Genomic DNA, 26,999 nt, shown 5'->3' on the forward strand with positions numbered 1-26,999 from the left:
TGGCTGTAATTACGCGGCATTTCCACCTAATTACCCTCTGCAAAATACACGTAAAAAAGCACATTTTTTTAGCTGCTGCTGCTGCTTGGCGCCATTTGTGTGTTTCTGTTTTTTGCCGTGCGCGTCGCTTTCTGTATTTCTCACAGTGCTCAATTGTTAATTTCCATAATTAAATACCGTTAATTACGGCTTATGCTTGCCAAATGTGCATCAGTAGCTGTGCCGCCCCCTGTCGGCGAGCGCAGCCAACTAGTCAAACAGCTCCCGTGTGTTAGAAGGAGATGGAAATGCTTCTGCTATAGAATGTGTCAGTGTGCGTGTGTGTAAGGGAGTGTACGAACGAGCGCTTTTGGCAAAGTTCAGATGTCAAATCGATAGATGGGCGGCTGAATTATTGTTACGCGTATCGTGACACGACTTAATTCGCAAACAAAAATTCTTATGAGAATATAAAATGACTAATATGAATATAAGTTATAAATAATAAATAATAATAATAATAAATATATAAAAGTATATATTTAAATTAAAAATAATTAAAACAAATATAATATATTCTTATATATTAACAAATAATACAAATAATATATATATATATATATATAATATGTTTCGCGCCATTTATCAACTAACATTTGGCCATCTCTAGCTGGGCGTTGCTCTCGAATTGCGCCCATCTATAGTTGTGGGTGTTGAGTGCAAATGTAGTTAATGAAAGCGCAATCGAATGCGCATGCAACAGAAAAAAGATGACACAAATGAACCGTTATTATAGTTCGGGGCGTTGCTGCGGCTAACCGCAGAAACGAGCAGGATACTTGTGCAATACTTGATAAATGTGTATCTATAAGATACAAAGATACAAACTGCAGTTGGCCACTCGAGTTAGCAGCTCGCTTTGTTGGTGGGCACAGACTGAGAAGGCCTCACTGACTGACTGACTGCCTGACTGAAGGCTTGACGAGCACATGATTAATATGCGCCACACTTGCCGCTCAACTGACTGCAAGTGTGTGTGCCTGTGTGTGTATCTTACAGATACAAAATGCAGTGAAGTGATCTGGTCGGGGCTCGTTCGTGCGGCTGTCATTTCAGGTGTCATCAAAATCTTTGCGAGGCTTTATTAATGACGTTCGCCAACCTTTTAGCCTCAGTCGGCAACTGAGCCTTTCCCTTCCTTTCCTTTCCGTGCCTTGTTGTTGCTCTCTGCTGCTTCTTCTTCTTCATCATCTTCTTAAACTTCTTTTTGTGATTTTCCTTTGCACTTTCTACCACAGCCGACATTTGCTTTCACCCGAGACTTTTGTAATTTGCCGCTGCAGGATCAAAAAAACATTTATCTTGCCACCAAAATCTTGCGGTCGCCGATGGCCGATCGGATTTTGTGGTCAGCTCCCCGTTAATGGCGCACTAATTGTTGCAACAAAATGCGGCAAGTGTCAATATATTGTGATGCGCATAATGTTGATTGATTAAAAACGAAAAACAAAACTTGTCCAGCCCAAAGCAACTGCCAAACAATTTGTTCATTCTCAAAATAAAACCGCATCGCTCTGGCCTTATCGCCCCTCAAGTGTGGCTTATCAGATGTCTATATATGTAGATTTCTATATATATGACAGTCAAATAGCTGCAGCACACATCTCACACGTGTTTTTTGTAGTTTGTTTTCAATGCATTTTGGATTTGCCACCAAGCTTCAAGGTCATTGGGATACATTTCCAGCACTTTGATATTTCTTTGGCTTTTGGCATTTCCCTTGATAAATGCGGTTTTATCAGTTGTTGGCTTTATCAGCCAGACGTTGCCTGTTGTGAAATAGTTTTAGAAACAGATCAGGCCAGAGATAATGATCTTACACTAGCGAAAATAAGGATCGGATGGCTTCAATGAATTCATTAAGATCGGTTCATATTATTATGTGGACGAAATATGCATCTAAACCTTGGCTTATGTATTATAATTAATTAAATTTTTGTTTTTGTTCAATTCCCGTCATATCGTCACGTACATTTTTTAAGTATTGCTCGACGATAAGGCTATAAATCGCATGCCCCATGTACGATTACCTTATCTCTGGGTTACATTCAATTGAATGGCTTTTGGTGTATGCGAGGGGCAGTCTTCGTGTTTCACATTAAAAGCACATAGAGTCGAAACTTCTAGTATTAAGCTAATTCTACTAATTACTATTTAAGCTCAAATATTCCTTTCAATATTCGAATTTTAACTTATATGCCTAGATCTTTGCACATGTATTCGTAAATGGGCTTGTATTAGTGCATTTTCGGTAGAGCTTTCTGGGAAACACACATGCTAGCTAAGCACAGCTTAAAGCTTCTGTAAGCTTTGTGTGAGCCTAGCTTAACTCTTATATTTAGTTCACATTCAAATATGACATTTCAATACCCTGCATATAGGCTACTTATACAGATTGACTTGCATACGCTAACTTTTCGATACAGCTGGCCGACAATAGCTACCTAATAAGTAGCAGCGGGCGCACACATGAACAACCCTTGTACGCGCTCTCTCTCTCTCTCTGTTTTTTTCTCGTCCTCCACTCTCTTTGCTAGCGCTCTCTCTTTCTGTCACTCGTTTAATTGCTCATTTTGGACGAACATGCGCAACGCGCAGCATGTGCACTGCTTCCAAAAGGGGACCAATCCGGCACACACAGACACACATGTGTGTGTGTGCGTGTGTATGTATGTACACTCATCCTCCCCTGGGGCGCAGTTGCGTCGCTGCTAGCGTCAGCGTTGCGCGGCAGCAATTGATTGGGCTCAGAAGCAGCGGCGGCGGCCCTTCTTTGGACCCGAAGAGACCAATGATGCCGCCGCCATGCTCGCTCGGATACTGCTGACTAATCCAGGAGATAGGCGTGGTTCCACACACACATAAACGCACACACACATGCAGAGAGCCGATGATTGATTGCTTTTTGTTTCACGTACGTGCAACATAGCGCAGAAAAGTTCAAGAAAGCCTCACAATGCGCCCAAACAATTTCATTAAAAAGAAAATGTGAACCCTGCAAAGGGCAGGGGCTTACAGAAGAAAAAACTGTCGCTTGGAAAAAAATTAAAAGAAAAACACATAGGCAATAAAGATATAGATATATAGAAATGTATATAAAGGGCAGCAGCTAAAGGAAAAACATTTTAATTAAGCCATCAATGGCATTTTATGTCATGATTTGTTAAATGTTTTTTATGCTGTGTTGTGTCATTCCACGGAGCAGTGCTCAGCTCTCGACTGTCGACTGTCGACTCTGCTAATGTGCGCCATTATCCTGTGATTATCCCTTCATAACCTGTGCTGCTGTCACTCTACCTGTAGTCCGTAGAAATTTCCGTGTTGCGCTGACGGCTTAAGACGCCCAGTTTATGCATATACACATATATATATGCTTTTGACTTACGGCAAAAGGATTACAGTTTTTGGCAAAAACGTCTGGGGTTACGGCCAGCGTTAATAATGCATCATTAACGCTTTAATTTGCGGCCACAAAATCTTTTTGGCATGAATTTGCAAAAAATATTTGGAATTTGTCTGCATAAACTAACAAATTCATATAGATTTCTGCAAGTGTAGGCGTGTCAAGTCAAAGAGAGAGAGAGAGACAGTGGGGGAGAGAGAGAGCGTATCTAAAGCTGATAAGCGAATCGCTCTTAACTGGTGTTCTGTATGACTAACCTAAAAGAGCATTCACAAAGTTCAGAGCAATTGCGTTCGCTTGATTAATTTGCATTAAGACTCGATTCAAAGGCGAATGACGCAGTTTTTATCTAAAGAAAAATTCGTCTTATCAGCAAAAACAAGAGACGACTTATAAAATAATATCAGGAAACTAAGGTAAAGAGTAGAAAGAATCGTGGGCTGTCACTGATAAATATTCAGTCTCTCTTTAGAAACGAGGCCACATAGACGACGTTTAAGAGTGCAAATCCATATCAAATATATAGCAATACAAAAACAAATTGAAATTTGTAAAATCGGAACTAAAGTGAATTGGTTTTTTAACTTGATTTGATCAGTTGAGATATAATCAAAGAGCGCAATGAAAATCTTTGTCGGAGTACGTCTTGTAAATAAGACTTTAAGTTAAATATGTAGTAAATAAAAAACAATAGCATTCAAATAGTTAATTACGTTTTAACTTATCTATTGACTTTCTTGTCTTGCAGGAAAGTGAAATCGCTGAGGTGCTCTACAAGCAGGATGTTGACTTGGGCTTTAGTCTTGATCAGGAGAAGATCATCAATGCATCCTATGCCAGCGGCAATAGCGCTGCAAGGCAGGCGGAGGCCAAGAAGGAGAACGATGACGATGATAAGCTAGCCAATGATAATGATAATGATAATGATAATAATGATGATGATATCGAGAAGTTGAAAGCTTTGGAAGATCTACAACAAGATGAGGTAAGTATTTCACAGATAACGAAAAAGTGTGTAGTAGATGATATTTTAAATACACTTATCGAAACTATAACTTGTTAGTGAACTACAGATGCTTCTATTTTTTGAAAGCCAAACATTAAATTGTCATAATTATCTGTCATATTCATCGAAACATTTATCGATAACATGAAGTTCATATTAAATTTCATGCATTTAATATGCATGCTTTTGGAACGATAAACTTATCGATAACTAAAGCTGCTGTGTACGATCTTCTGTCAAGCTGTTCCAATCCTGCTTACAGGCATCGCTTGATGAGAAGAAAATGCCGCAAGATCTGGACGAGCTATCGAATGAATGGAGCGGCATACCCTTTACAATCGACAATGAAACCGGTAAGTCAAGTGGAGCTTATCTAATTCATGGTTAGTTTGAGCACTAAATTACAAGAGTGTTGTTAGCACTTTTACAGTTTTCGCGCACGCAAACAACGTGCAAGATTTATAGACACTGCTATCTTATCGGAGATACACCAAAATAAATTGAGGCAATATCATTTTTAGCATAACATTTCCCTTTCAAACGTGTTAGATAAGCAGCAGTTGCTGTCTTCAAATAGATGCTATTGGATCTGCAGAGGGGGCAGCATTATATAATATATTCTATTTCATAATGTATTAAGTGACAGCTGCTGCTGCTGCTGCTGCTGCTCCCGTTCGCTAATATAAACGAAAATGGATTATCCTGCTGTTATGGCGAGGCCTCTGCTCCTGAGCGACGCCATTTGCGAAAGGTTTTTATAAATGAATGTAGGCATTTTGAGTTGACAGGCACGAAAATTAAAAGAAAAATGAGCTTTTCTTTTTCAGCAATTCGCTTTTAGCCCTGTCCGCTCGACATTTCTTCTTCTCCACCTTCGTGTGCTCCATTTGTCTGATATCGATAAAGCAGCTGGCGTTGGGGCTCGGCCTCTGGCTACGGCTCCGTCTCCACCTCCATCTCTGACTCTGGCCTCTCTGCTAATCTGCTTGGAACCGCGCCCAATTTCATATCCAAGCGGCTGCTTTTCAAACAAACTTTGACACGCACACGAACTTTTATTATTAACAGCCCGGATTGGGTTTGGGATTGAAATTGTAACTGAAACTGGAAGCAGAAGCAGAAGCGGCAGCAGCAGAAGCACGGAGCTGGGGCACAGCCAGTGGCAGTAAAAGTAGCTGCCACCGCCGTCGCATGCAACATTTTTCTTTTGAAAAATGAACGAAACATGATTCGCCAAAAATTACACTCATATATTATATATATATATATATATATTTATATATATATAGATACAGCTGTGTATGCCTGTGTTAGTTTGTACAAGTTGTATTTCAACTTTGGCCTATAAGCTGTACATAAGGCCCAGGGACGTGGGCTTAAACCACCCAACTACAAACGTTTGCTTTGCTATGAAGCAGGCTTATTGAATGGCAGTCCTCGCTCCTTCGCTCTGATCAACCCCGGCAGCCATTTTGTAGGGTGTCAAAGCCACCACCAACAGCACCACCAGCAGCAGCAGCCGCACCACCAACATCATCTAGATGAGCTGAAAGTCAGTAAACGTGTCTCGTATTTGTATTTCGTATATCGTTAGCTATTCATAGGCATTTATTCAGCTTCTAGCTATTAATATTAATGTTGATACCCTGTAGTATAAATAGGGTATATCTGTAGATTATAGAAATTCTTGTTGGTATTATTTATATAATTGTGAACAACAGAAGTCGAGTTTATCTATTGAGTGAGGCGTGTTACGCATAAATACTTCAAAGTGTTTCGAGATTTCATTCAAATCGATAAATATCGATAACATTAAGTATTTCGTTGTCAGAATATTTCATTATTACTGAATCTATCCTCACTTACCGGAGCTTTAATGACATTTTAGAACTGTTCACCTGACTTTTAAGTAACTGAGAATGAAAATTTAATTATTTCGAAGCATGGGTAGAGGTATCTGCTAGTCGTTCACATTCGTTTCAGTCATCAGCTATTTCTATTTATTATTTCGACTGAGCATTTATTAAAAATCCATTGATGCCCGCCCGCCCTATCCATCTGTATATCGTTTGCTATTGGTCTATGGCTAAGATTTATATCGGATTCGAGACACGCATTCACACGCTTTTGTGTTCGTACGCGTATCCAAATTCCCCCGAGTGTTAGCCATGGAATACCGTACGTCTCTGTAGCTGTATCTGTGCAGCAGTCCCTTAGCCCTGGCCTGGCAGTCGGCTTTATCTATTGTTCCATGCGTTTGGCTTTGGCTTGCACTAAAATGAAAGTCATTTTTGTATCTTTAATTTTGTTTCACTTCAATTACAGCCAACGGCGCAAGAGAAAGAGACTATTGAATGCCCACATGAATTGATAGATACTATTTGCTTGTACTATATAGTTAATTTCGGAATGATCGCTGCACAGGTATCCCTATTGTGACTTGGTTTTTAAAGTCAGCCACTTTTCATTAATTTCAACTTTTGTCACCTTCTTCCAGCGAGAATCCTGTTGCTAATGAAGCTGTTTCTGGCCATTGTCCTGGACACATAACGCCATGTCATTGGCATATGTCTCAAGATCCATTGTCATAATTAAGTTGCCATGTACCGTGGTCTATCTCTCTCGCTCTCTCTCTCTACTCTACTCTACTCTTTTGTATCTGACTGTTGTCGTAATCAATGCTGTTTGTTTTTCTTAAGTTTTTTCTTTTTGGTACAGTTTTTTTAGTATTTATTTTGATGTTGTGCTCCCAGAGATTCGACGATCCATTGAACAAATCATAAATCTGATTACATTGATTCACTTGGAATTCAACCAGTTTTTTCTTCTTCTTGCTCTTAGCTTCTTAGAATAATAGAACTACGCACAGTTGACAACTTTTGGAGCGCATGACTTGACAACAACTGAAAGAAAGAATGAAAAAAAATGCTCTTATTCTCAATTATGTTATAGATCTTTCGCATACACGCCTTTAGCTATAAATATGGTGGCTTAAATTCCATTATGCAATCAGTTTGGCTGCCAAGCTACGCAAGTTTATTGACCACGGCTCTAAATTGGTTACAGCTAACGGCCATTCACATGCGGCCAGCATCTAGCAGCAGAAAATGTTCTATTTCGATTGACTATGTGAAGTCTAAACGATTTTCCAACACTTGCGTACAGTTGCGACAAAGATGCATTAAGAACAGTGTTGCAAAATAAGGTGTAATATGGGTTATTCTTCCAGTAGTGTTGCATAATGAGATGTAATATGGGATCTACTTTCTAGACTACTATGAACTATGTTTGAAGCTCTCAATCAAAATATGTTCTCCTTTGCCTTGTAGTTAATACTTGTCTGGTACAGTTGCAACAAAAGCTATGCATATAAAAGTGTTGTAAAAGGGAATTGTAGTATAAATAGGAATATGTTTTATGGATAACTTTTGATCGGAATTTTTCCTAAAAGAGCTGACTGAGTAAGACCTCTTGCCTTACTCAACTGAATACGTATGATATAGACTCAAATTCTAGACTATATTTAATATTAATGTTATAATATTTTTTAACTGACCTATTATAATTGACCAAGCCAAAACATTTTCCAACACTAATGTTTATTTTGCTTACAGTGTTGTAAAAGGAGAGAAGTTTGTAAGCAAAAGTATTAGAAACTAAAAGAATTATAATTTAAGATCAAATTTCGATCACTATTTATCATAATTAACTTCTTCTTCTCCAGCAGAGTTTCTAGAATTTTCTCTTTAAAAAACTCTTTTGCCCGATTATATTTCCCAATAGTCGCACGGAATCAAATCCAATTTCGAATTAGTTCACGTCCAAGTGGCTTTCCCAGACCACGTTCACCTCTATTGCCCGTATTTTCAGCGTTCTAGACAAGGCTCAAGGGCAGTGCAGACAAGTTCCACTTACTGCAACGACCTCGCCCACATGCACACAAAATATGATGAAAATGAATATGATGAAAATTATTATTATAAGAAAAAGCAGCTGCTGCTGCGAGCGGCACCTATTGAGGCTATGTCTGTGTGTGTGCCCCCTTCCTGTCTGTTCAACTTCTTGTTCATGTTGTTGTTGTTGTTGTTGTAGTGCAACATTCAAAACTGTGCGCCCTGCTGTCCGCCTGTCCGTCCGTCCGTCTGTCTGTCTGGTTTATTCGGCCAGCATAGAAATTGTTAAAAAATTCTACTTGGTCAGCATTACGTTACAAATTTACAAAAAAAGAAGAAGAAGCAGAACATTTTACATGCTGACAAAAACAACAACAACAACAACAAACAGACGCAGACAGAGTCAAGTAGAGCGGAGGGGCATGGAACAGAGGCAGACGCAACATAATTTGCTGCATAATCGTATCGCTTTCAAGTGTTTCAAGCTGAGCCTCGCGCTCTGCGCAGCTATTGCCAAAAACTAGTTGAGAATTGCATAATTCAATTAGCCCATTGACCCAAAATATGCTAGTGTCCCATGTGATCTGGCTTATATATGTTAATTAGTTGTTAGTTCATTGATTGTGGCAGCTTCACTTTGTGGCAACTCATGTGCTTTATTTGTTGTTGTGTTTTTTTTTCAGCAATTTCATTGTTGACACTAGCCGTGTCGGGTCGGTGTCGTTGCCTTTCAGATTTGTCTTGTCATAATTGTTGCGCACTGGCTAACACTTTGAGGTTATGTACGCAAGTTCAGTGTGCGAAAGTGAAATGTGAAAAGCACGAACGAGCAGTGTTGCCAAGCCACTTAGACTACATTTCGAGTGCATTGCATTGCATTGATGTGCAGCGTCTCGTTCACCGGAAATTGACTGAAACAATTTGCTGCCCCCTCACAGCCAACAATCCTCTCTCTCTCTCTGTCCATCTCTCTCTTGCCTTAGTCGCAATGGCGGCGCAAGCTCTTTGAGTCTTTGGACGTTCCAACAATTTAAACTAATTAAGTTGTAATGGCGCACTCGAGAAACGCTCCAACGATCCAAACATATTATTCAAGCTTCAGTCAATATATATATATGTGTGTTTGTATATGTATATGTGTATATATGTGTGTGTAAATACGCTCCTAAGTTTGAACATATGCGAGTCTCTCAAGCGCTTGCTGATGATGCTGCTAATTTTTTTTTTTCAACCACATAACTCCCTCTCTCTCTCTCTCTGTCTCTATTTTTGAAGTTTACCTAATCCAAATAGTTGTTTGGGCCTTATTATTATTTTTATTATTGCCCTGGCTCGCTCTTGTCTATTAGTTCAGTGGCCCACTAATGCATATTGACTGCCTTTTTTTAGTGATAAAAAAAAAACAGAAATAAAAATAAAACAAGCCTCCATTTGATTGCGGTAATTGTGTTAATTTTTGTGTAAATAAATTCATGTTTTTTTTATTGGGAAAATTGTTTGACTGCGTTTTTTGGGTCAGCTGGAAGGCTCACTAATTGGCTTCATGTGATCAGAGGCAGTTTTTTTTTCTTTTATTATTAAAATAGCAAAAATATATTGAATACTTAACCAAATGTGAATTGACATCTAAAAAACAAAAGTCGAATCCTCTCTAAATGGACGGAGCCCAGAGTGCTGAATATTCTCTATGCAATTCACTTTATTTTTCTTTAATTTTTGCTCATATATAATATATATATATATATATTTTTACTTATATATATTTGTAAACTCAATTTGATTTGAGATGCAAAGCATTCAAACTTCAATTTTCTATGGAAAAATATTCATTGACAAATTATTGTATATATATATTTATATATATATTTATAAATAGATTCATAAATTATATATATATATTTTATATTTATAAATAAAAAATCGAGTTAAACGAAAACATGTCGACAATGCTCAGCGAATTTGGCCAGGCCAAAACGGAGATGTTGAGCATCTACGAGGATATGGCTAGGCACTTGCAGCTGGTGGTAGACGAGCTGCAGCTGATGCCCAGCTTGAGGAATCTGCTCAATGAACGCATGCGGGACGAACTGTTGCGCTGCATTCAAAGAATTGAAGCTATTTGCCCCATGTTGCAGCGCAAACGCATGAAGGTTGCCTTCTTTGGGCGTACGTCGAATGGCAAAAGCGCCGTCATCAATGCCATGTTGCACGAACGCATTCTGCCCAGCGCCATGGGCCACACGACCAGCTGCTTCTGCCAGGTGGAGGCCAGTGCCAGGCAGGAGTCTGCCCATGTCATGATCGAGGACAGCGATGGCCGGCAGCTGAGCATTGACTGCCTGCGTGAGCTGGCCAGCGCTCATTCGGGTCGAGCACTCAGTCCACACGGCCTGCTCCATGTGCGCTGGCCCAGCAGCAGCTGCGCGCTGCTGGGGCACGATGTCGTCCTCTTGGATACGCCCGGCGTGGATGTCACGGCGCAGCTGGACGAGTGCATAGATCGGCACTGCCTGAATGCGGATGTCTTTGTGCTGGTGCTGAATGCCGAGTCGACAATATCGCGCGTGGAGCGTCAGTTCTTCGGGCTGGTCGCGCAGCAGTTGTCCCGGCCCAATTTGTTTATACTCAACAATCGCTGGGATGCAGCCGCCACGCTGGAGCCACAGCTGGCTGCGATGGTGCGGGCGCAGCACACCCAACGCTGTCTGCAGCTGCTGGTCGAGGATCTGGGCATCTATGCTAACGTGGAGCTAGCCAGGCGGCGCATCTTTCATGTCTCGGCGCTGGAGACGCTGCGCCTGCGGCAGCAGCCGAAGGAAAAGAAGGCAGAATGCTTCAGAGCACCTGGCTGGCAGCAGCGCTACGAGGAGTTTCTTAGCTTTGAGCGCGAATTCGCGGAATGCATTACGCAGAGTGCACTGCGCACCAAGTTCGAGCAGCATTGCGCCGGAGCAGCCAACATGCTGCTGCAGCTGCACGAACTGTTGCAACAACTGGCCCTGGAACTTGCCCAACTGGACGCAGAGAAGACGGCCGCAAAAGCTGCGCTGACGACTGGCTACGAGTGCTGGGAGCTGCAAAGCGTGCAGCGGCAGCAGGAGCTCTGCCTGCAAGTGGAGCAGCTGAGCGAGGAGAGCTGCAGGTTTGCCACACAGCTGTTGCAAGAGCAGATCTTGCGTCTGCCCACTGTCGTGCAGCAATTCCATTTGCCCTTTCAGCCGCAGTTGCAACGCGAATTGCGGCAATATCAGCGACAGTTGGGCGCTCATCTCGAGCAGCAGCTGCTGCAGCAAGTGGAGGGGCAGCTCGGCCAGTTATTGCAGCAGAAGATGCAACAACTGGGCACAGCTCCATCAGCCTCTGGACTGCCCGTGCAGTTATACTGCGCCCTGGATTGCCAGCAGCTGATGGCCAGCTTTCAAGCGGATCTGCAGTTTCGCTTCTCGTGGGGCATGGTGTCCATTTTGAAGCGCATACAAGCCAAGATGCTGCTGCCGCTGCCGCTGCTGCCCAAGACACTGAATGGCCAGCGTGAGGAACTGATAAAGCTGCCCTCGCACAAGGGCGCCTGGCTGCCGGACACGGACAGCTCGCTGGGCGCCATGTTGTTGTTGTGTGGCGTCCTGACGCGCACCTTGGGCTGGCGCTTGACGCTGTCTCTGGGCGCCTTTACGGGCTCCTTTTATTGCTACGAACTGGTCAGCTGGACGCCGCGAGCGCAGGAGCGCAGTTTCAAATCTCAATACACGCAGCACTTGCAGCGCCGACTGCGCGACGGTGTGCAACAAGCGGCGGCCGGCTTTGGCCAACAGGTGCGCCAGCAATTGACGCGCTCGCTGCAGCAACTGCAGCATGAAACGGAGCACAAACGCAACGAGCTTAACGAGGATCTAGCAACACTCAGCGAGGAGTTGGAGCAACTGCAGCAGCACAAGTCCAAGCTGCAGGCTTTGCAGTCCGCGAGCGAGGAGCTACGGCAGCGTCTAAAAGCTTTTCAGCTGCGCTATTTGCCAGAGCAGAATATATAGTAAAATTGAAGAGATATGGGGGAAGGATTTCTTGAATATTCTTTTCTATATATGCCTGAGGTCTAGAAATTGTGTGCCAAGATTTTCTTATTCAGTTCCATTTTTATTTTATGGTTCAGTATTCAAATTTAATTTATATTTTATACATTTTATTATCTTAGAATACATTTTGCTCTTGCTAAAATTGAATTTGTCAGTTTAAGAATTCTTTTTTATTATTTTGACCACGTTGAATTTAAAGCAAGTTTTTAATTTTTCTCTTTGATTAATTTCATTAGCTTATTTTCAATTAAAAGTTGTCTTTGATGCTTGGAAATTTCTTTAAGTCCACTCGCAACTTTAATTACTTGATTAGATTGTGTTTTTAGCTGTAAGAAAGAGAAGCAGAAAGAAACTAAAAACCCGTCAAATAGAACAGAGCAAAAACCAGTTTTTAGCTCTTTTTTTTCTCATTGTTTTTCCGCAAGAAGCGCACAGCGTCCATGTTAAAAAAAACCAGCAGTAACAAAGCCAAAAGCAAAAGTCACAAATACAAGCACACCGAAAACAGCTAAGCTCCGCCTCTGCTGCATGCACACAAGCACACACACATGCACATGTGCTGTAGAGTAGTCACTGCTTGTGCGCATGAACAAAGGCCGCGTCGCAGCAGTCACACTCACACTCACAAACACGGGTACATGCACAGGGAGGAAGTGCATATAGTTGTCTCGCTTGCGCTAGTTGCTCTTGCGCCTGGTTTGAGCTGGCAACGCCATTTCTCTTTTGTGCTGGCTTCGCTGCCGACGTCGCTGCGTCCGCCATGGTGCGAAGCCGCCGTCAAGGCATTTAGAATCGTATTTGAATTTTTATAAACGCTCGAGAAACGCTCAACGCTTGACGCGCGCGTGTTAGCTGCTGCTGCCAAAGAATTGGCCCAACAAAGAGGAAAAAAGAAGCAACAACGCTTGAAGCCACGTTCTGTGCTGTGTTTTTTAACGTAGGCGTGCATAAAAAACCCGAATTAGAATAGAAGCGAAGGACTTTTAACAAGCGACAAGTGACATTAATGAACAAAATATAAAAAAAAGCAGGTGTTTTCAATTCGGCTAATTCGAATTAGTGCTACAAACTGTGCCCAGACTAAACAGAAAAAACACACAAAATATATTTTAGTGCATATATAACGCACAAAAAAGTGAAAGTCTCGCGTAATACATATATGTATATAGCATATATAATAGGAGTTACCAAACGTTAAACAGGGCGTAACCTAGTGTTAACAATAGGCGCCGCTAACAAACCTCTCAAGTGAGCATTGTGCGATTCTGATAAAAACGACGATTACAACAAAACAAAAAACAAATCAAAGAAATAAAATAAAATCAGCTCGTATTCATTTATCAAAATCGAACAATCAAATTGTGCAAAAAGTCTGCAGCGGAAGCTGTTGTTGTTTATTTATACTGCTGCCGTCGTTGTTGTTGCTGCTGCAATTGTTGATTCTGCAACAGGCGAACCGACATTACATAATTGTCAAAGAGTTGTAAAAACCCAACCAACAACAACAACAAGCATAACAAACGGCATTTATTGCAACAAATTTTTGTGTTCAATCTGCCTCAACAAAAGACCCAAAAAAAAAAACCCCTTCGATTCACAACGTTGTTTGCCTTTGTTTGGATTACAAAAATATATTTCACGCTCGCATAAATTGCATTTGCAATTGCATAAAGCAAAGGTTTGTACCATTCGCAATGATAGACCTACCCATACAGAGACATTTGATTTGGCCGCATTCATTTGATTCGATTGGTTTTTGTCAGCTCGCATTGCAACATTTCAATCTACGCAACCCACAAGCCAATTGTGGCAGCTGCCTTCGATTCTAGTTCTAGGCCATTTGCCCATTTGCTGCTGGCCTCAATTCTCGATAGGCAAAGATATAGTAGATGTGTATAATCTTAACTTAAGTTTAATTAGATTTTGTTCTTTAGGGTTTTATTCTATATATTCTTTTAGTATTCTCTGAACATCAATCAGTTATTCAAAAAGTATTTTGAGTGCATTTCTTAGGCTTAACGCAAGCGTCTCTGAATCAACTGAGTTCTTTCGAATGAATGTCTTCAGCTGCAGCTTATGCCTAATTTATCCACATAGACCTCATAGAACTCAGAGACTAAATAGGCTAAAATTGTTCTTAATTTATTTTTTCTTTTTAATATATAAAACTAGCTATTTTTAAAGACTTGAAATTAAATAGAGAACAAAATTAATGAAAAATCAAATTATTCTAAATGAAATACCGACGGAAGAAATGAATAGCTTAAAAAAAATTATAAATTTAATTTGTGTAGGCTAGAACAAATTGAGCGGCGTTGCACGGCTTAAATCAATACTTTTTCATAAGACAAAAAATCTTAAAAATTAATAAATGTATAGAAAATCAAAGTATATGAAATATATTTATAAAAGTTAAGCCGCGTTGCATGGCTGGCATCAATATAATATATAATATATATAATATTCATATCAATCAACTCTTTACCTCGCTTAAGCAAGTTTAAACTCTTGTAGTTCCCTTATTAGTTGCTCTCTCTAAATAGTGTTTCCTATGCCACCAACTCAATAATAACTCTGTCATAAGATATTCAACTCAATTCCTCGCCCTAAAGATATTTATCTAAACCTCTTCAACCACATAAAAATAAGTTTTATTGGTGGCCAACGCCCTTAAAATGTTTACCAAACTTTAGTTGCTATAGCATCTGATTAGCATAAAGTATGTGGCTAATACTGCCACGCCCACACGCACATAAATACACACCCAACTGTAGTTATTGACAATTGATTGAATGAGACTTCCTGAAGGGTAATCAGAGATAAAACTTGGAAGCGTCCAAACAAAAGCACGCAAACTACGGAAGTCTCAAATGTGGCTGGGGCACAACACCTTTTAGGCTGTTGTCACTTAATTGTTGGTGACAGAAGGTACACACACGCACACACTCCCTCACACACACACAATAGAAAACGCGACGCAAATCGAATAATATTTTTGTAGACATTTACAACAATGCGGCCAGGCCAAGCACAACAGGCAGGCAACATGGCCAAGAACAGACGAGCCCAAAAATGATAAGTAAACAGTTAGCCAAATTACAGGCCTCAAACTGTTACCAAAAAAAAAGGCCGAATTAAATGCCAGCCCTAAAATAACAGGCTAAGGCCTAGAAAAAACATGGCCAAACAGCCGCTGCCTCGATGCGTGTGTGTTGGCCACAAAATGGTCGCAGTGGAATGTATTTTGTAACCAATCGTAAGAATAACATTGAGCCAAGGAATTGTTCCAGCCAAGTTGCCTGCTCCCCCCTTCGTCCGTCCGTCTGTCTGTCCGTCCGTCCGGCCGTTTATTTATTCTAATTTCTGACCCTACTCAAGTGCCAACGGCAAAGGTCGTGAGCGTCGTCACAGCACTTGAGCGACCCGACCAAACTTATTCTTTCCTTACTTACTTTTCTTCATATTCTTTTCCAGTTTTTTTTATGTTGTTTCTACCCAATTTTTTTTATCTAGATGGCTCGAGTGGTTGGTGGTTGCTGGTGGTGCGCGCCCACCAATTTTCCCTTTGGTTTGAGCCATGTTTATTATTTAGTTTGTCCAGCTACCACTTTTGGAATTTACCTTTCGTGGAATTCGTGTTGGCGATGTTAAGTAGTAATTTACTGATAATATGGGTGCCCATTTCTTTGCTTCTTCTCACTACAATGCCCACAATACTCTATGCAAATATTTGACTATGGTCAACATGGCGTGGCCCATTTAAGTAAGCGATACACAGAAGCTTTGCTTTAGTTATATGATTAGGGTTTTACAGAAAGAGAGAGTGAGAGCAACATCTCAGATACCATATGAGATCGATTAGGATAGGAATTAATCTAAATATAGATCAAGCAATACGTCTGTATAGATTGGAAATTTATGATATGAGAATAAAAGCAGCAATATCTATTCAATGATATGGGAATAAAATGATATAAGAATAAAAGCAGCAATATCTATTCATTATTCATAATCTTTACTTATCAAATATCCCAAATATCCATTAAAAACTATTCTGAGAATTGTTCTTTTAGCATAACTCGAAGACTATAAGAGTTAGACACCTCATATTAGCTATGTAGACTCCATGGTCTATGGCATGCAAACTATAAAAACCTTTCTTTCCTTGGCTCAGGTACTTAGTCTAGCCTAGTCTCCCACTACGCGCACTGCTTTTCTTTACCAGCGCTGTCAAAACTCTTACTTATTCATCTAGTCTCTCACTACACTCCAGTCTAGAGGATTCATCTGCTCTTTGTTAAGAGACCTGTCAAAACGCATCATAAATTAAGCATTTTTTTTTTGGAATATCGTTTTTTGTTACGTTTTTAGCCATTTTATCAGCTGCTTCCGTGAGTTGCAGCTGATCTTTTGATATTTATGATTAATGATTGTTGCACTCCTGGTTGTTTACCTTTTCGATTTGCAATCTATCCCACTGGGAAGTGCTACCGTATTTTTGGCATTTTCAAGTCCAGGTTGGGTTTTGCTCCTGGGACTGCATTGATCGAATCGATGATGCTCCAGAGACTTCTAGCTGGCATCAAAATATTTTTGTATATTTACAAATATTTACGGAAAGTGGTTGCCTCTCGGGTTCTAATGCTCTTTAGCTACACGCATATATTATACAATTGATCTATGCCTGGATGACTTGACTCAAATGCCATTTATTGCCACCCACAGGTGAATACATTCGCTTACCTTTGGATGAGCTGCTCAACGACGTGCTGCAACTGTCTCCCTTTACGCTTGAAGACGACGTGGTAAGTGATCTCCCCCCCCCCCCCCCCCCCCCCCCCCTCTCACTCTCTCTCTAGTTTCTCCATTTAATTTATGACTTTCTCTGCATATTTTTAGCTACCCAGCGATTCGATCGCTTCTACCTCTCAGGCCGCTGCAGCCGCATTGAATAGCAACTCGGCGAAGCGTATTGTTTCCGAAACGGGTGAGGAATTCGTCTTTGCTGAGCGGGAATTCCACGATAGGGATAACGAGGCGAGTTACTCGGCCAGCGATTTGGATGATCTGCAGGACTCTGTGGGTTCGCCGCTCTTCGATTTAGATGACGACGCCAAAAAGGAATTAGACGAAATGCTGCAATCAACCGCACCGCCCTACCACCACGCCCATCCCCACGCTCATCCCCATGCCCATGCCCATAGCCACACCCACCATCATCATGCCGCCGCTGCCGCCCACCATCATCACGCCCACGCCCACCATGCGGCTGCCGCTGCAGCCCATCAGCGTGCGGTACAGGCAAGCGCCAACTATGCGACCATGGGCTCCGCACCGGGCAGCGCCTTTCAGCGTCAGCCGCCCAGCTCCGCTGGCTACCATCACGGCCATCATCAGGTAAGCCATTGATTCGAATCCTTTTAAGTGCCAGCATCCGCCATATAGAGCTCTTTCTATACATTCGTATATATACGTGTATATATATTCGTGTACATTTAAAGCCATATTCAAGGATCATTTGCACGTCGTTTTCGAGTGTTTTTCATCTTCTTGATTCATTTTTTTCTTTCGCTTTTGCCTCGCTGCCTGTGCTTCGTTCTCGAGCACTTGATCTTGGCTCGCATCATTGTGATTCTTTATTTTTTTTATTTTTGTGGCTGTTTGTACAAAGCTTCAAATCTGGTTGTATATAACACGGGCCGGCTCAGCCGGGCTTCATCCGTTCCGTTTCGTTTCAGCCAGCAAAGTTCGTCAATCTGTGGCTTTTGTTGTAACTGCCTCATCAAAAAGATTGAGGCGAGCAACGAAAATATCATCTGTCTATACACACATATAGTATATCTATATGTATGTACAGCAGTTGTTGCTGTTGCTGCTGCTGCTGCTGCTGCTCTTCAGCTGCGCTCGAGTCTTGTAAAGATTCTTTTCGGCTTGCCTGCCCGCACGATGTGTCTGATTTGTGTGAAGCTCTTGCTGTTTTGCTTGTTTCGTTTGTTTGCGCAGCTTGGTTGCTGCAAGACAACCGCCACCGCCCCCTCGCTCAGCTCTGCCCTGCCAACTGTTGATATGAATTTGATTTGAGGCTGCACAAAGTGACTCACAATCCCTATACAAGCAGCAACTGTACTAAAGTTACGTCTGAGCAGTAGGAATTGGGAATTACATTTAACTACACTCTGTAGATATGTTTTGCATAACTAATTTCGTTGGCTACAGAGTATGTTACTGTTACTGTTAACACTTATGTTAATGTTAATGCTTAAGCGAATGTTAACTCTCTCTGCCTCCATCTACTACTTGACACCTCTAACTAGTTGTCATTTTTATGATGTCTTTGATCTATTTATATTGTCTTCTAACAGCTTAAAGTGTCTGTTGTCTAATCCCAACGCAAAGCCAGGCAAACAAGTGCAGCAGCGCATGGTAAAACCACCGAAAACCACACTAAACCACCAAAACATGTGTCCTCGCTACTGAATGAGTAGCGGTTCAAAATATTTGACCTGGCTCTTTGCGCATGCGCATGCATCTAATGAAGCTGAACAAAGGCAGCTATACAAAAGATTCACAGTTGACAAAGACAGGCGCAGAGAGAGAGGGAGAGGGGGAGAGGGGGAGAGAGAGCTGTAGCGAGTGAGAGCTAAGCAGTCATGAAGTCAGCGGCAATTACTTTAAAGTCTTTCTTTCATGCCGCTTGCTGTGGTCAGCCGCAAGGGATTAGAGCCGAATAGCGTCTACCCGAGAACCCTAACTGTAACCCCTATATGGCAGACTATGCCTTGATGCTGCTGTTCATTTTTGGTGAATGCACAGCGGGTTGTGGCGGCTACTTGTGCTGCACTTGCCAAAGCCAAAGCCGAAGCCATTTAATGAGCCAGATGATCGGCATTTGGCTTTCGCAGGAAGCGCAACAGCGCAACAGCAAATCCTACATCTAGGGTTTTTACCAAACTCCGGCTCTGTCTGTCTCTGTCTCTGTCTCTTGGTTCAACTGTCATTAGGCAACTCTGTCGATCTTGATTATGATTATGTAACACGGTGTGCAAAGTGTCAGCTTCCTGATAACATTTAATTTGCCATTTGTGCGCGTAACTAAAACCCGGGGCTAAGCCCTCGATCTGCCCCCCGGCTCTGCCTGCTAATTGCAATCACAATGCAAATACAACAACAAAAACGAGGGGCACACAAAAAACTTGGCTTAGCTTGGCGTTCATTAATGTCGCTTTGTTGTTGTTGTTGTTGCTGCTGCTGCTGTTGTAGCAATGCGCCACTTGAGTTTTTCCGCATGTGCGCCGTTCATATATTGAATTCGGTGGCACTTGCCGCCCCTGCGCCGCCACGCCCCCCAGCCGTTGTCTTGATTGCAGCTGAACTGCGGCCACTTCAACTGCCGCTGCAGTAGCCCCTGCAATTAAATCTCCATTTACTAAGCGCGAATACAACAAAAAGTATCTTTTAATGCTCGCAGCCCTAAGCTCGTCTGTGCCGCGACTTCCTTCCCCCGGCCGCCTTAATCGTCGTCGCTTTAATTATGTGAATTTTAAATATTTACAAAAAGCGCTAAGCACAAAATCAGCGCAAAAAACTTTATTAATTATTTTACAGCATCTTCGAGTTATATACACAATCTTGAGTGTGTGTGTGTGTGTGTGTAGTTTTTTTTATTCAATTTATGTAAACAGTTTGATGGCTGTCGCGCTGTCCTCTTGAGACTCGTAAATCAAATTAATGACAAAAAGAAAGAAATACAGCAAAAAAATATAAATCAACTGCGATTCAATTCGATGTCAGAGTGAGAGAGAGAGGGATAACGGGAGACAAGGATGGAGCGATGAGCTGAGAGACTATCCAGAGACTATCTTAACTTTTTTGGCGTTTCCTTGCGCAGAGAAAGTTTGTGGGGAAATGCTTGACGTGCATTCAGCATCAATCAATAGGCTAATTATTAGCATTAGAGCTTAATGACGGCAGTTAATCGATAAAAACAGATATACTCAACTAATAGCCCGCCAGTGAACAGTGCCAGACTAGAAGATACCCTGCAGCTGGAAACAATCTGTTGCCCAAATTTTGAGTGGAAATAGGAGAGAACAATCTGACATAGAAAACATTCACATTTTATGTAGGAAACATTAAAGCTTTTCAAGCTTAAACCCAAATTAGAGTATCGATTATTATCGATATATAGAAAAATTATAAGCTTATATTAATTACATTATAATAGATTGTATATAATTACAATTTTAAGCATCTAATTGTTGTAGCTTGCCAATTCAAAACGTTCATATTGCCATTCGTACCCTTTGCGAACAAACTGATATTAAGCGGCGTAAATATTTTAACAATTTCTTAGAATTGGAATTGGCAACAAATTTATATAAATAAATAAAAATTCCAATAACAAAATTATGAAATCTTTAGATGGGATGATTGGAGATCTTCTGAAGAGATTTGAAATTCTCAATAATAAGGGTATTCACACCATGCCAAAGAAGCTTATATAAAAAGGGAATGACGCTAATAGAACGTTTCTTTTGAAAAGCTGTTGAGACACTTTCTTCAAAAGTTAAGAAGTTCACTGGAAAATAGAGTTTACAGACGGGTTTAGGATATTACAGCACAAGTGCAGCTTAAAGTTTCTTTTATAACTGTTCTTGAAAACTAATAGATATTTTCCGAATAACTTTAAAACTAGTTGCAATAGCTTCTGAGATAAGTAAGATATAAGACTCTTTAGACAGGACAAGCTTTACCAAATTTGTAGCATATCAAACTACAAATAATCCCTAAAATGCCGAAAAAGGACTAAAGATTGGTAAAGTGCTTCGATAAGTTGGATTCATATTAGAAATATTAACTAAGCTTTAATAAATGTAGAAAAGTTTCTAGTAAATTTGAACCAAAGATTTGATAAGCGCTTATATCAATCGCATATATCTATGTGCCTAAGCCTATCAATATTAATTGAATTGATTAAAGTGTTGAGCTGCTTAGATAATCATCGTATTTAAGCCTATAAAACTGAGTTACGATCCGTCGACCATATGGAAGATCGTTGAAAGCTCGCTGCAAACGGGACTCTCAGAACTTTTAGCTATTGCAGCCTGGGTCTAACGGCAAAAATCTCCAATGATGGCAGGCAACAGCAACTCAAGACTCAAGACTTGGCTATAAGCATGCAAGTGTGTGTGCGAGTGTAAAGTGTGTGCGTGTGTAGATTTGTTAGCCTGCTACCGTATCTAAGCCCCTACACTTGGCTTTGCGTGTGAAACGCAACAAAACAATGGCCAGTGGCTGGCAAACTAACACCAGAAGTTAATGACAAGACAGTGACAATTGAAATTACACACACACACACACACACACATAGAGACATAGACACATACATACAAGCTAGACGCTCATGCACATGCAACTGGCAAAAGTAAACGCCCCGTTTACCTGCCCTGGCGACTGGCTTTGGCTTGTTGTTTTACCTGTTTGCCGAGAAGAGCGTGTCGAGGCATACATTAGAGATGTGTGTGTCTATATATATATATATATATATATAGTTGTGTGTTGTTGTTTATACAGCCTCACACACAGAGACTCGCTGCATTCGCCTTGCCTTTGCATCTGTATCTCAGCATTTGTATCTGTATCTGTATCCGCGCAACTGTCAGTCAACGTTGTCTCGTTCCCCAGTCAAGGAGTCAAAGTCGACATTCAGCCGTTCACCGGTTCGGTTCATTTCAGTTTTAGTTCAGTTTCGGTTCGTTCTTTACATTTTTTTTATTTCTTTTTGCTGTTTCACTTTACACCTACTCAGGGCCCGTCGCGTCATATTTCGTGTTCGAATTTATCTGCAACTCAATCTGAATGTCAATGCCGGCCGCATCCTTCAAAATCGAATACGATTATGGACCATAGTTCGGGCCCTGTTCTTTTTTTGACGGCTTTGCGGCTTTTAGCGCTTAATTGCGGCGTTTAACAAATTGTTTCGAGGAACGTGCGAGATCCTCGCGTGCTCTGCACCTCTCTACCCCTCTCTCTCCCTCTTGCTGGCTGTCTGTGTGTGTGTGTGTGTTTTAATGTATGTGCATATAATTTAGGCTGGCGCCCACGCCTGGCTGTATGCAATGCGAAGAGCTCGACTGGCATTAGTTAAGCAAATAAATAAACCCAAGCGATAATTAAGAATAACAAAAGCTCAACTAATGAAGTCGTCTCACAGCACGAACTCTGTCGATCAGTTAGATACAGCTACAGCTACAGCTACAGCCACAGCAACAGATGCAGATTCAGATATAGTTGAAGCTGAAAGGCAACCCAAATCGAAGACCGACCGCTGACTGTGGCACTTGTCAAACTGTGAAACGATACAAAAAAATGTTTCATTTCAATTTCATGTTGATCGATCTTTTGGGCAACAACAGAAATCGCCCGATTGATACATTGTGCACGTTTTTTGGCTTAACCGATCGCCGAGACAGTCAGACAGACACACAGACAGAGAGACAGAGGGACGGACAGTCGGACAAACAACAACAAGCCAAGTTTTACTTGCAGCGCAATTTGAATTTAGTTTTTATTTTTGTTTTTTTTTTTATGTATTTTTTATTATTTTTAGCTGATTTTTTTCGTGTCTTGTCTGCGGCTTATTGTTGCGCATTTCTAGAGAATTCCGTAAGCGGAGTCTTGCATGATTGATCGCTTATTTATTAGTATATTTCACAATGAGCAGGTCCCCCCACGGGCCTCGTAACCCTTCGCGTCGCTTGTTAATACATCAACAGTTTGTGCAGCTTCTCGTTTTCACACACGAATTAATCATTTGGTATGCATTTTCCATTCCACAGGGCCGCATGCCGCGCCTGAATCGCAGCGTTTCGATGGAGCGTTTGCAGGATTTGGCCACCTACTTTAGCCCCATACCGAGCATGGGCGTGGTTGGCGGCGTCTCCGATATGCCGCCCTATCCACCACACTATACCAGCTACTCGTACCAGAGTACCGGCGTGCCACCCAGCGCCCAGCACGCGGCACAGTACGGTCAGTCGGCGGCTGCCACCTTGCCACCGCCGCCGCCACCATCGTCCGGGCCGCATCATGGTCACAGCCATGGCCACCATGCGGCCATGCTGCATGCCAATTCGACATTGGGCGACCTCTGCTCAGCTGCCGGCGGCCAGCCGCATTATGGTCACAATCTGGGCTCGGCAGTCTCGTCCAGCATGCATTTGACCAACGCCAGCAATGACGCGGATGGCGCTGCTGCTGCTGCCGCCGCTGCGGCCGCTGCTGCCGCTGCCAGCAGCAACTACAAAATGGAACACGAGATGATGTATTATGCGGTATGATCGAGTATGAGTTATGATCCCTATGCGCAGAGTGTTAAACGATTTGTTATTTGCAGAACACTTCTTCGGACGTGAATCACTCAGATGGTTTAATCAATTCCTTTTTCAACGACGAGGATCTTCACCTGATGGATATGACGGAAAGTAAGTGATTAACCATGTCTCAATTTTAAAATGATAATAGTTCATGAGCAGCGCAGTGAACACTTTGATAATAATCTATAGCTCGAAAACTTTTCATGCTTTCATGAGCTCTATAATAAAGCTAGTTACTTTAGAGCTTTTCGTAATGACATTAGGCGTAGGTAATGTACAACAGATATTCTTCTTGAACGCTTGAGCTTAAAGCTTATATTGAGCTTTAGGTATTTTATGTTTGCGATTTAAGAAATGGACGGAATTACTAAGACTCATATTTTATTAAATTGAATTTCATTCTTTAGATTAAAAAATATAAACTAGAAATTTTAATATTTTTATTGAACCAAGAAAGCTTAAATTCGCTTTTATGCGTGTTCGTTTTCGTGTTTTTTATATCACTATAAAGCCCCCTTCAAACCTTGCAACGTATATACAGTAATTGTATAAAATATTAAGTGTTTGTGCCAAAAGCCAGAGCGAAGGCGTTTCATATTCAGTTTGAGTTACTCCCACATGCGCTGTATGCTCGGTCGGAGCTTTCACTCAAGAACATCACTCCAGTTGAGCGGCCACAACAAAAACAACGCGTGCGCAAGCTGAGCAACAACAAAGCACACAAACACACAACCGCTCATGAGAACTTAAAAACTGACAAGCTTTTTTGACTGTCGCTTCATATCGCTCTTGTTGTTGTTCCTTTGCTGCTGCTGCTACTACTGGCACATTGTTATTTCTCTGCACTGCTTTGTCGTGTTCTGATTAGCATAAAATTCGTGAAATTAGTTTAAATTTGAGTGAAGAACAACAACGCTTGCTCAGCGGCGTAAGCTCAATCGTTGCCACGTTCGGCTCTTGCCGACAGCTCGGCCCGCTCGTGTTTCGCGCTCAATTCAGGCAAAAAATTAAAAATGAGCATGAGAAAAGCAAAGCAACAAGAACACCGTACGAGTCCGAGTCAATCAGTCGAACACGAACAATCGAATACGATAGTGAAGTAAATATGTACATATATTTAATGAAATATAAAAAAAAAAGAAAACAATAATATCGAAAAAAAAAGAGGAAATTGATTACGTGCAATAAACGTGACAACAAATTGAAATAATTAACATAATTTAGAAAAAACGTATTGATAACTAAAACAATGACGCACTTGGCACATTAAGCAAACGCTACAAATTGCTAAACATACTAGAATTCATACGTGATACGATACACACATCCATACACATGTGTATATGTAACCGTACCCATATGTATTGGTGCATCACGAATTTAGAACGTTTGATGACGCGCGAGTAACGTATTTGTGAGCGAAAAAAATTTAAATAAATAAAATAAAACATCGAAATAATCGAGCAAACGAACACGAGAATCAGACCCAAAAACGGCTGCCCAGACTACTCAATACGTAAATCAACAGGTGAGAGTGAGGGGAAATATGTGTGAAAATAAGCAGAGCATTTGATAGCGCCTGAAAAGTGGCGGTTGTGCCAGTGGCAGCGGCAGCGGCAAAGGCATAAGCAAAGGCGTCGGCGCCCAGTTGCGGGTGGTGGCCGCAGCGCAGTCGGTGTTTTATTTTTATGCTCAGGCGTACGAAATGTTAGCATCAAAAGCACAATCCCCATTTAATTATTTGCCGCGTAACAATTTTTTTCATTAGTCATGCTGCGCAACCAGCTCTGCTGCTGCTGATATCAGCAAAGTTGCGCAGCGACGAGCCGTCGTCGTCGACAATGTTCTAAAGCGCGCACTCTCACGCGCTCACCATATCGTGTGCGCTCTCTCGTGCGCGCACATACACACACGGACACACTGACGACGACATTCTCTCTAATGCACGCTCAGCAAGTTTTGTTGCCGTTGTCGCCGTTGGCTGTTTACTATTTTTAAACTGCTGAGTCATCTCATTCGAAGCAATAACGTTAAAGCACAAAATCAAAAAAAAAAAAAATATATATATATGTATTTATGTGTACTATATCTTTGGGTCGTTATATTCTAGCGTGCTCAATATATAAATGTTTATATTATGTACGCACTTATTGTTGACGTCTCTTCTCTCTCACTCTCTTTCTCTCTTTGTCTCAATGCATTTTTGGCATAAAATGTCAAAAAAAAAAGTTAAATAAAATTACGTTATTGGGTTACGTGTTTACGTTTGCGACATTTTTAGACAAAGACAGCATATACATACATACAATGAGCATATGTATGTGCGCATTCCGTTCAGTTCGGAGCTAAAACGTGCAAAAGCTTTAACCGTTATCTCTATATAACTTCCGTTATACGTTAGGTTTCTTATTTTCTATTTTGTTCGTTATTTTGTATTTGAATTTGTTATATTCGTGGCATGTTCCAGGGCGTATTTATTGCACTTGGCCCACTGATAACTTCGACCTACAATTTTGTATACAATTTTGCCCAGTCATCAATGTTTATGGGCTTGACCTTGCCCAGCCGGCAGACGTACTTAGGCAGACTAGGTACACCTACATAGACATAAGTACACACGTATGCATGTGTGTGCGTATGTATGCCCAATCTTATAACAGGTTAGCTTAATCAGCTCACCATAAAAATAATGAGCCAAAAATCGACTCAATTACAGGGCCTCAGCTGTGATAATGATTGTGGCTTATCAGTTGGGAACACAAACGTGAGCAACTATGAAACTCAGAAACACTTGATATAAACATAGAAATAAATTGAGATCATCTTCGCTATTGTTCCATTAGATATATTATATTTTCTTATTTTAGAAATGTTTTTACGAAATTAGTTGTTTCCGTTGATAAAAGTATAAAAAGCATCGACAAGCTTAAGCATTGTATATAAGATCACATGGTTCAACGTGCAAGACGATAAGATAAGGAAATAAGAGACCCAAAAAGAACGCTCAACAGACACTTTCTTGAACATGGCTGTACGTGTATGTGGCTACACCCAAATATTTCGCAAAAGTGTGCTCCATATAGCGTGAGACATGGTAGACCTGGTAGCTTGGGGACTGCCTACGACTGATAAGCTGACACGTAGCTACGGAGCCGACGAGCAGACGATAAGCGGAACGGTATAGATGATTGCACGCTTTTCAAATATAGTAAA

At 41.3% G+C, this 26,999-nt stretch overlaps 1 protein-coding gene across 2 annotated transcripts in view; it reads left to right on the top strand.

Moving 5' to 3' along the window:
- Positions 1–26,999, top strand: part of LOC111598321 (segmentation protein cap'n'collar) — a 35,064-nt gene that overhangs the window by 5,283 nt on the left and 2,782 nt on the right. Inside the window, exons 2-7 of one of the 2 annotated variants that reach the window (XM_023313518.2) lie at positions 4,191–4,427; positions 4,711–4,801; positions 17,137–17,216; positions 17,311–17,808; positions 23,250–23,744; positions 23,807–23,894. In XM_023313518.2, the coding sequence (XP_023169286.2) occupies positions 4,191–4,427; positions 4,711–4,801; positions 17,137–17,216; positions 17,311–17,808; positions 23,250–23,744; positions 23,807–23,894 (1,489 nt within the window). Of the gene's footprint in view, positions 1–4,190; positions 4,428–4,710; positions 4,802–17,136; positions 17,217–17,310; positions 17,809–23,249; positions 23,745–23,806; positions 23,895–24,818; positions 25,315–26,999 lie in introns of those variants that run through there. The other variant, XM_023313519.2, reaches the window with a different exon arrangement.

This window comes from Drosophila hydei, unplaced genomic scaffold (assembly GCF_003285905.1).
Source record: "Drosophila hydei strain 15085-1641.00,03,60 unplaced genomic scaffold, DhydRS2 tig00008119-arrow-pilon, whole genome shotgun sequence".
Taxonomy (NCBI): Eukaryota; Metazoa; Arthropoda; class Insecta; order Diptera; family Drosophilidae; genus Drosophila; species Drosophila hydei.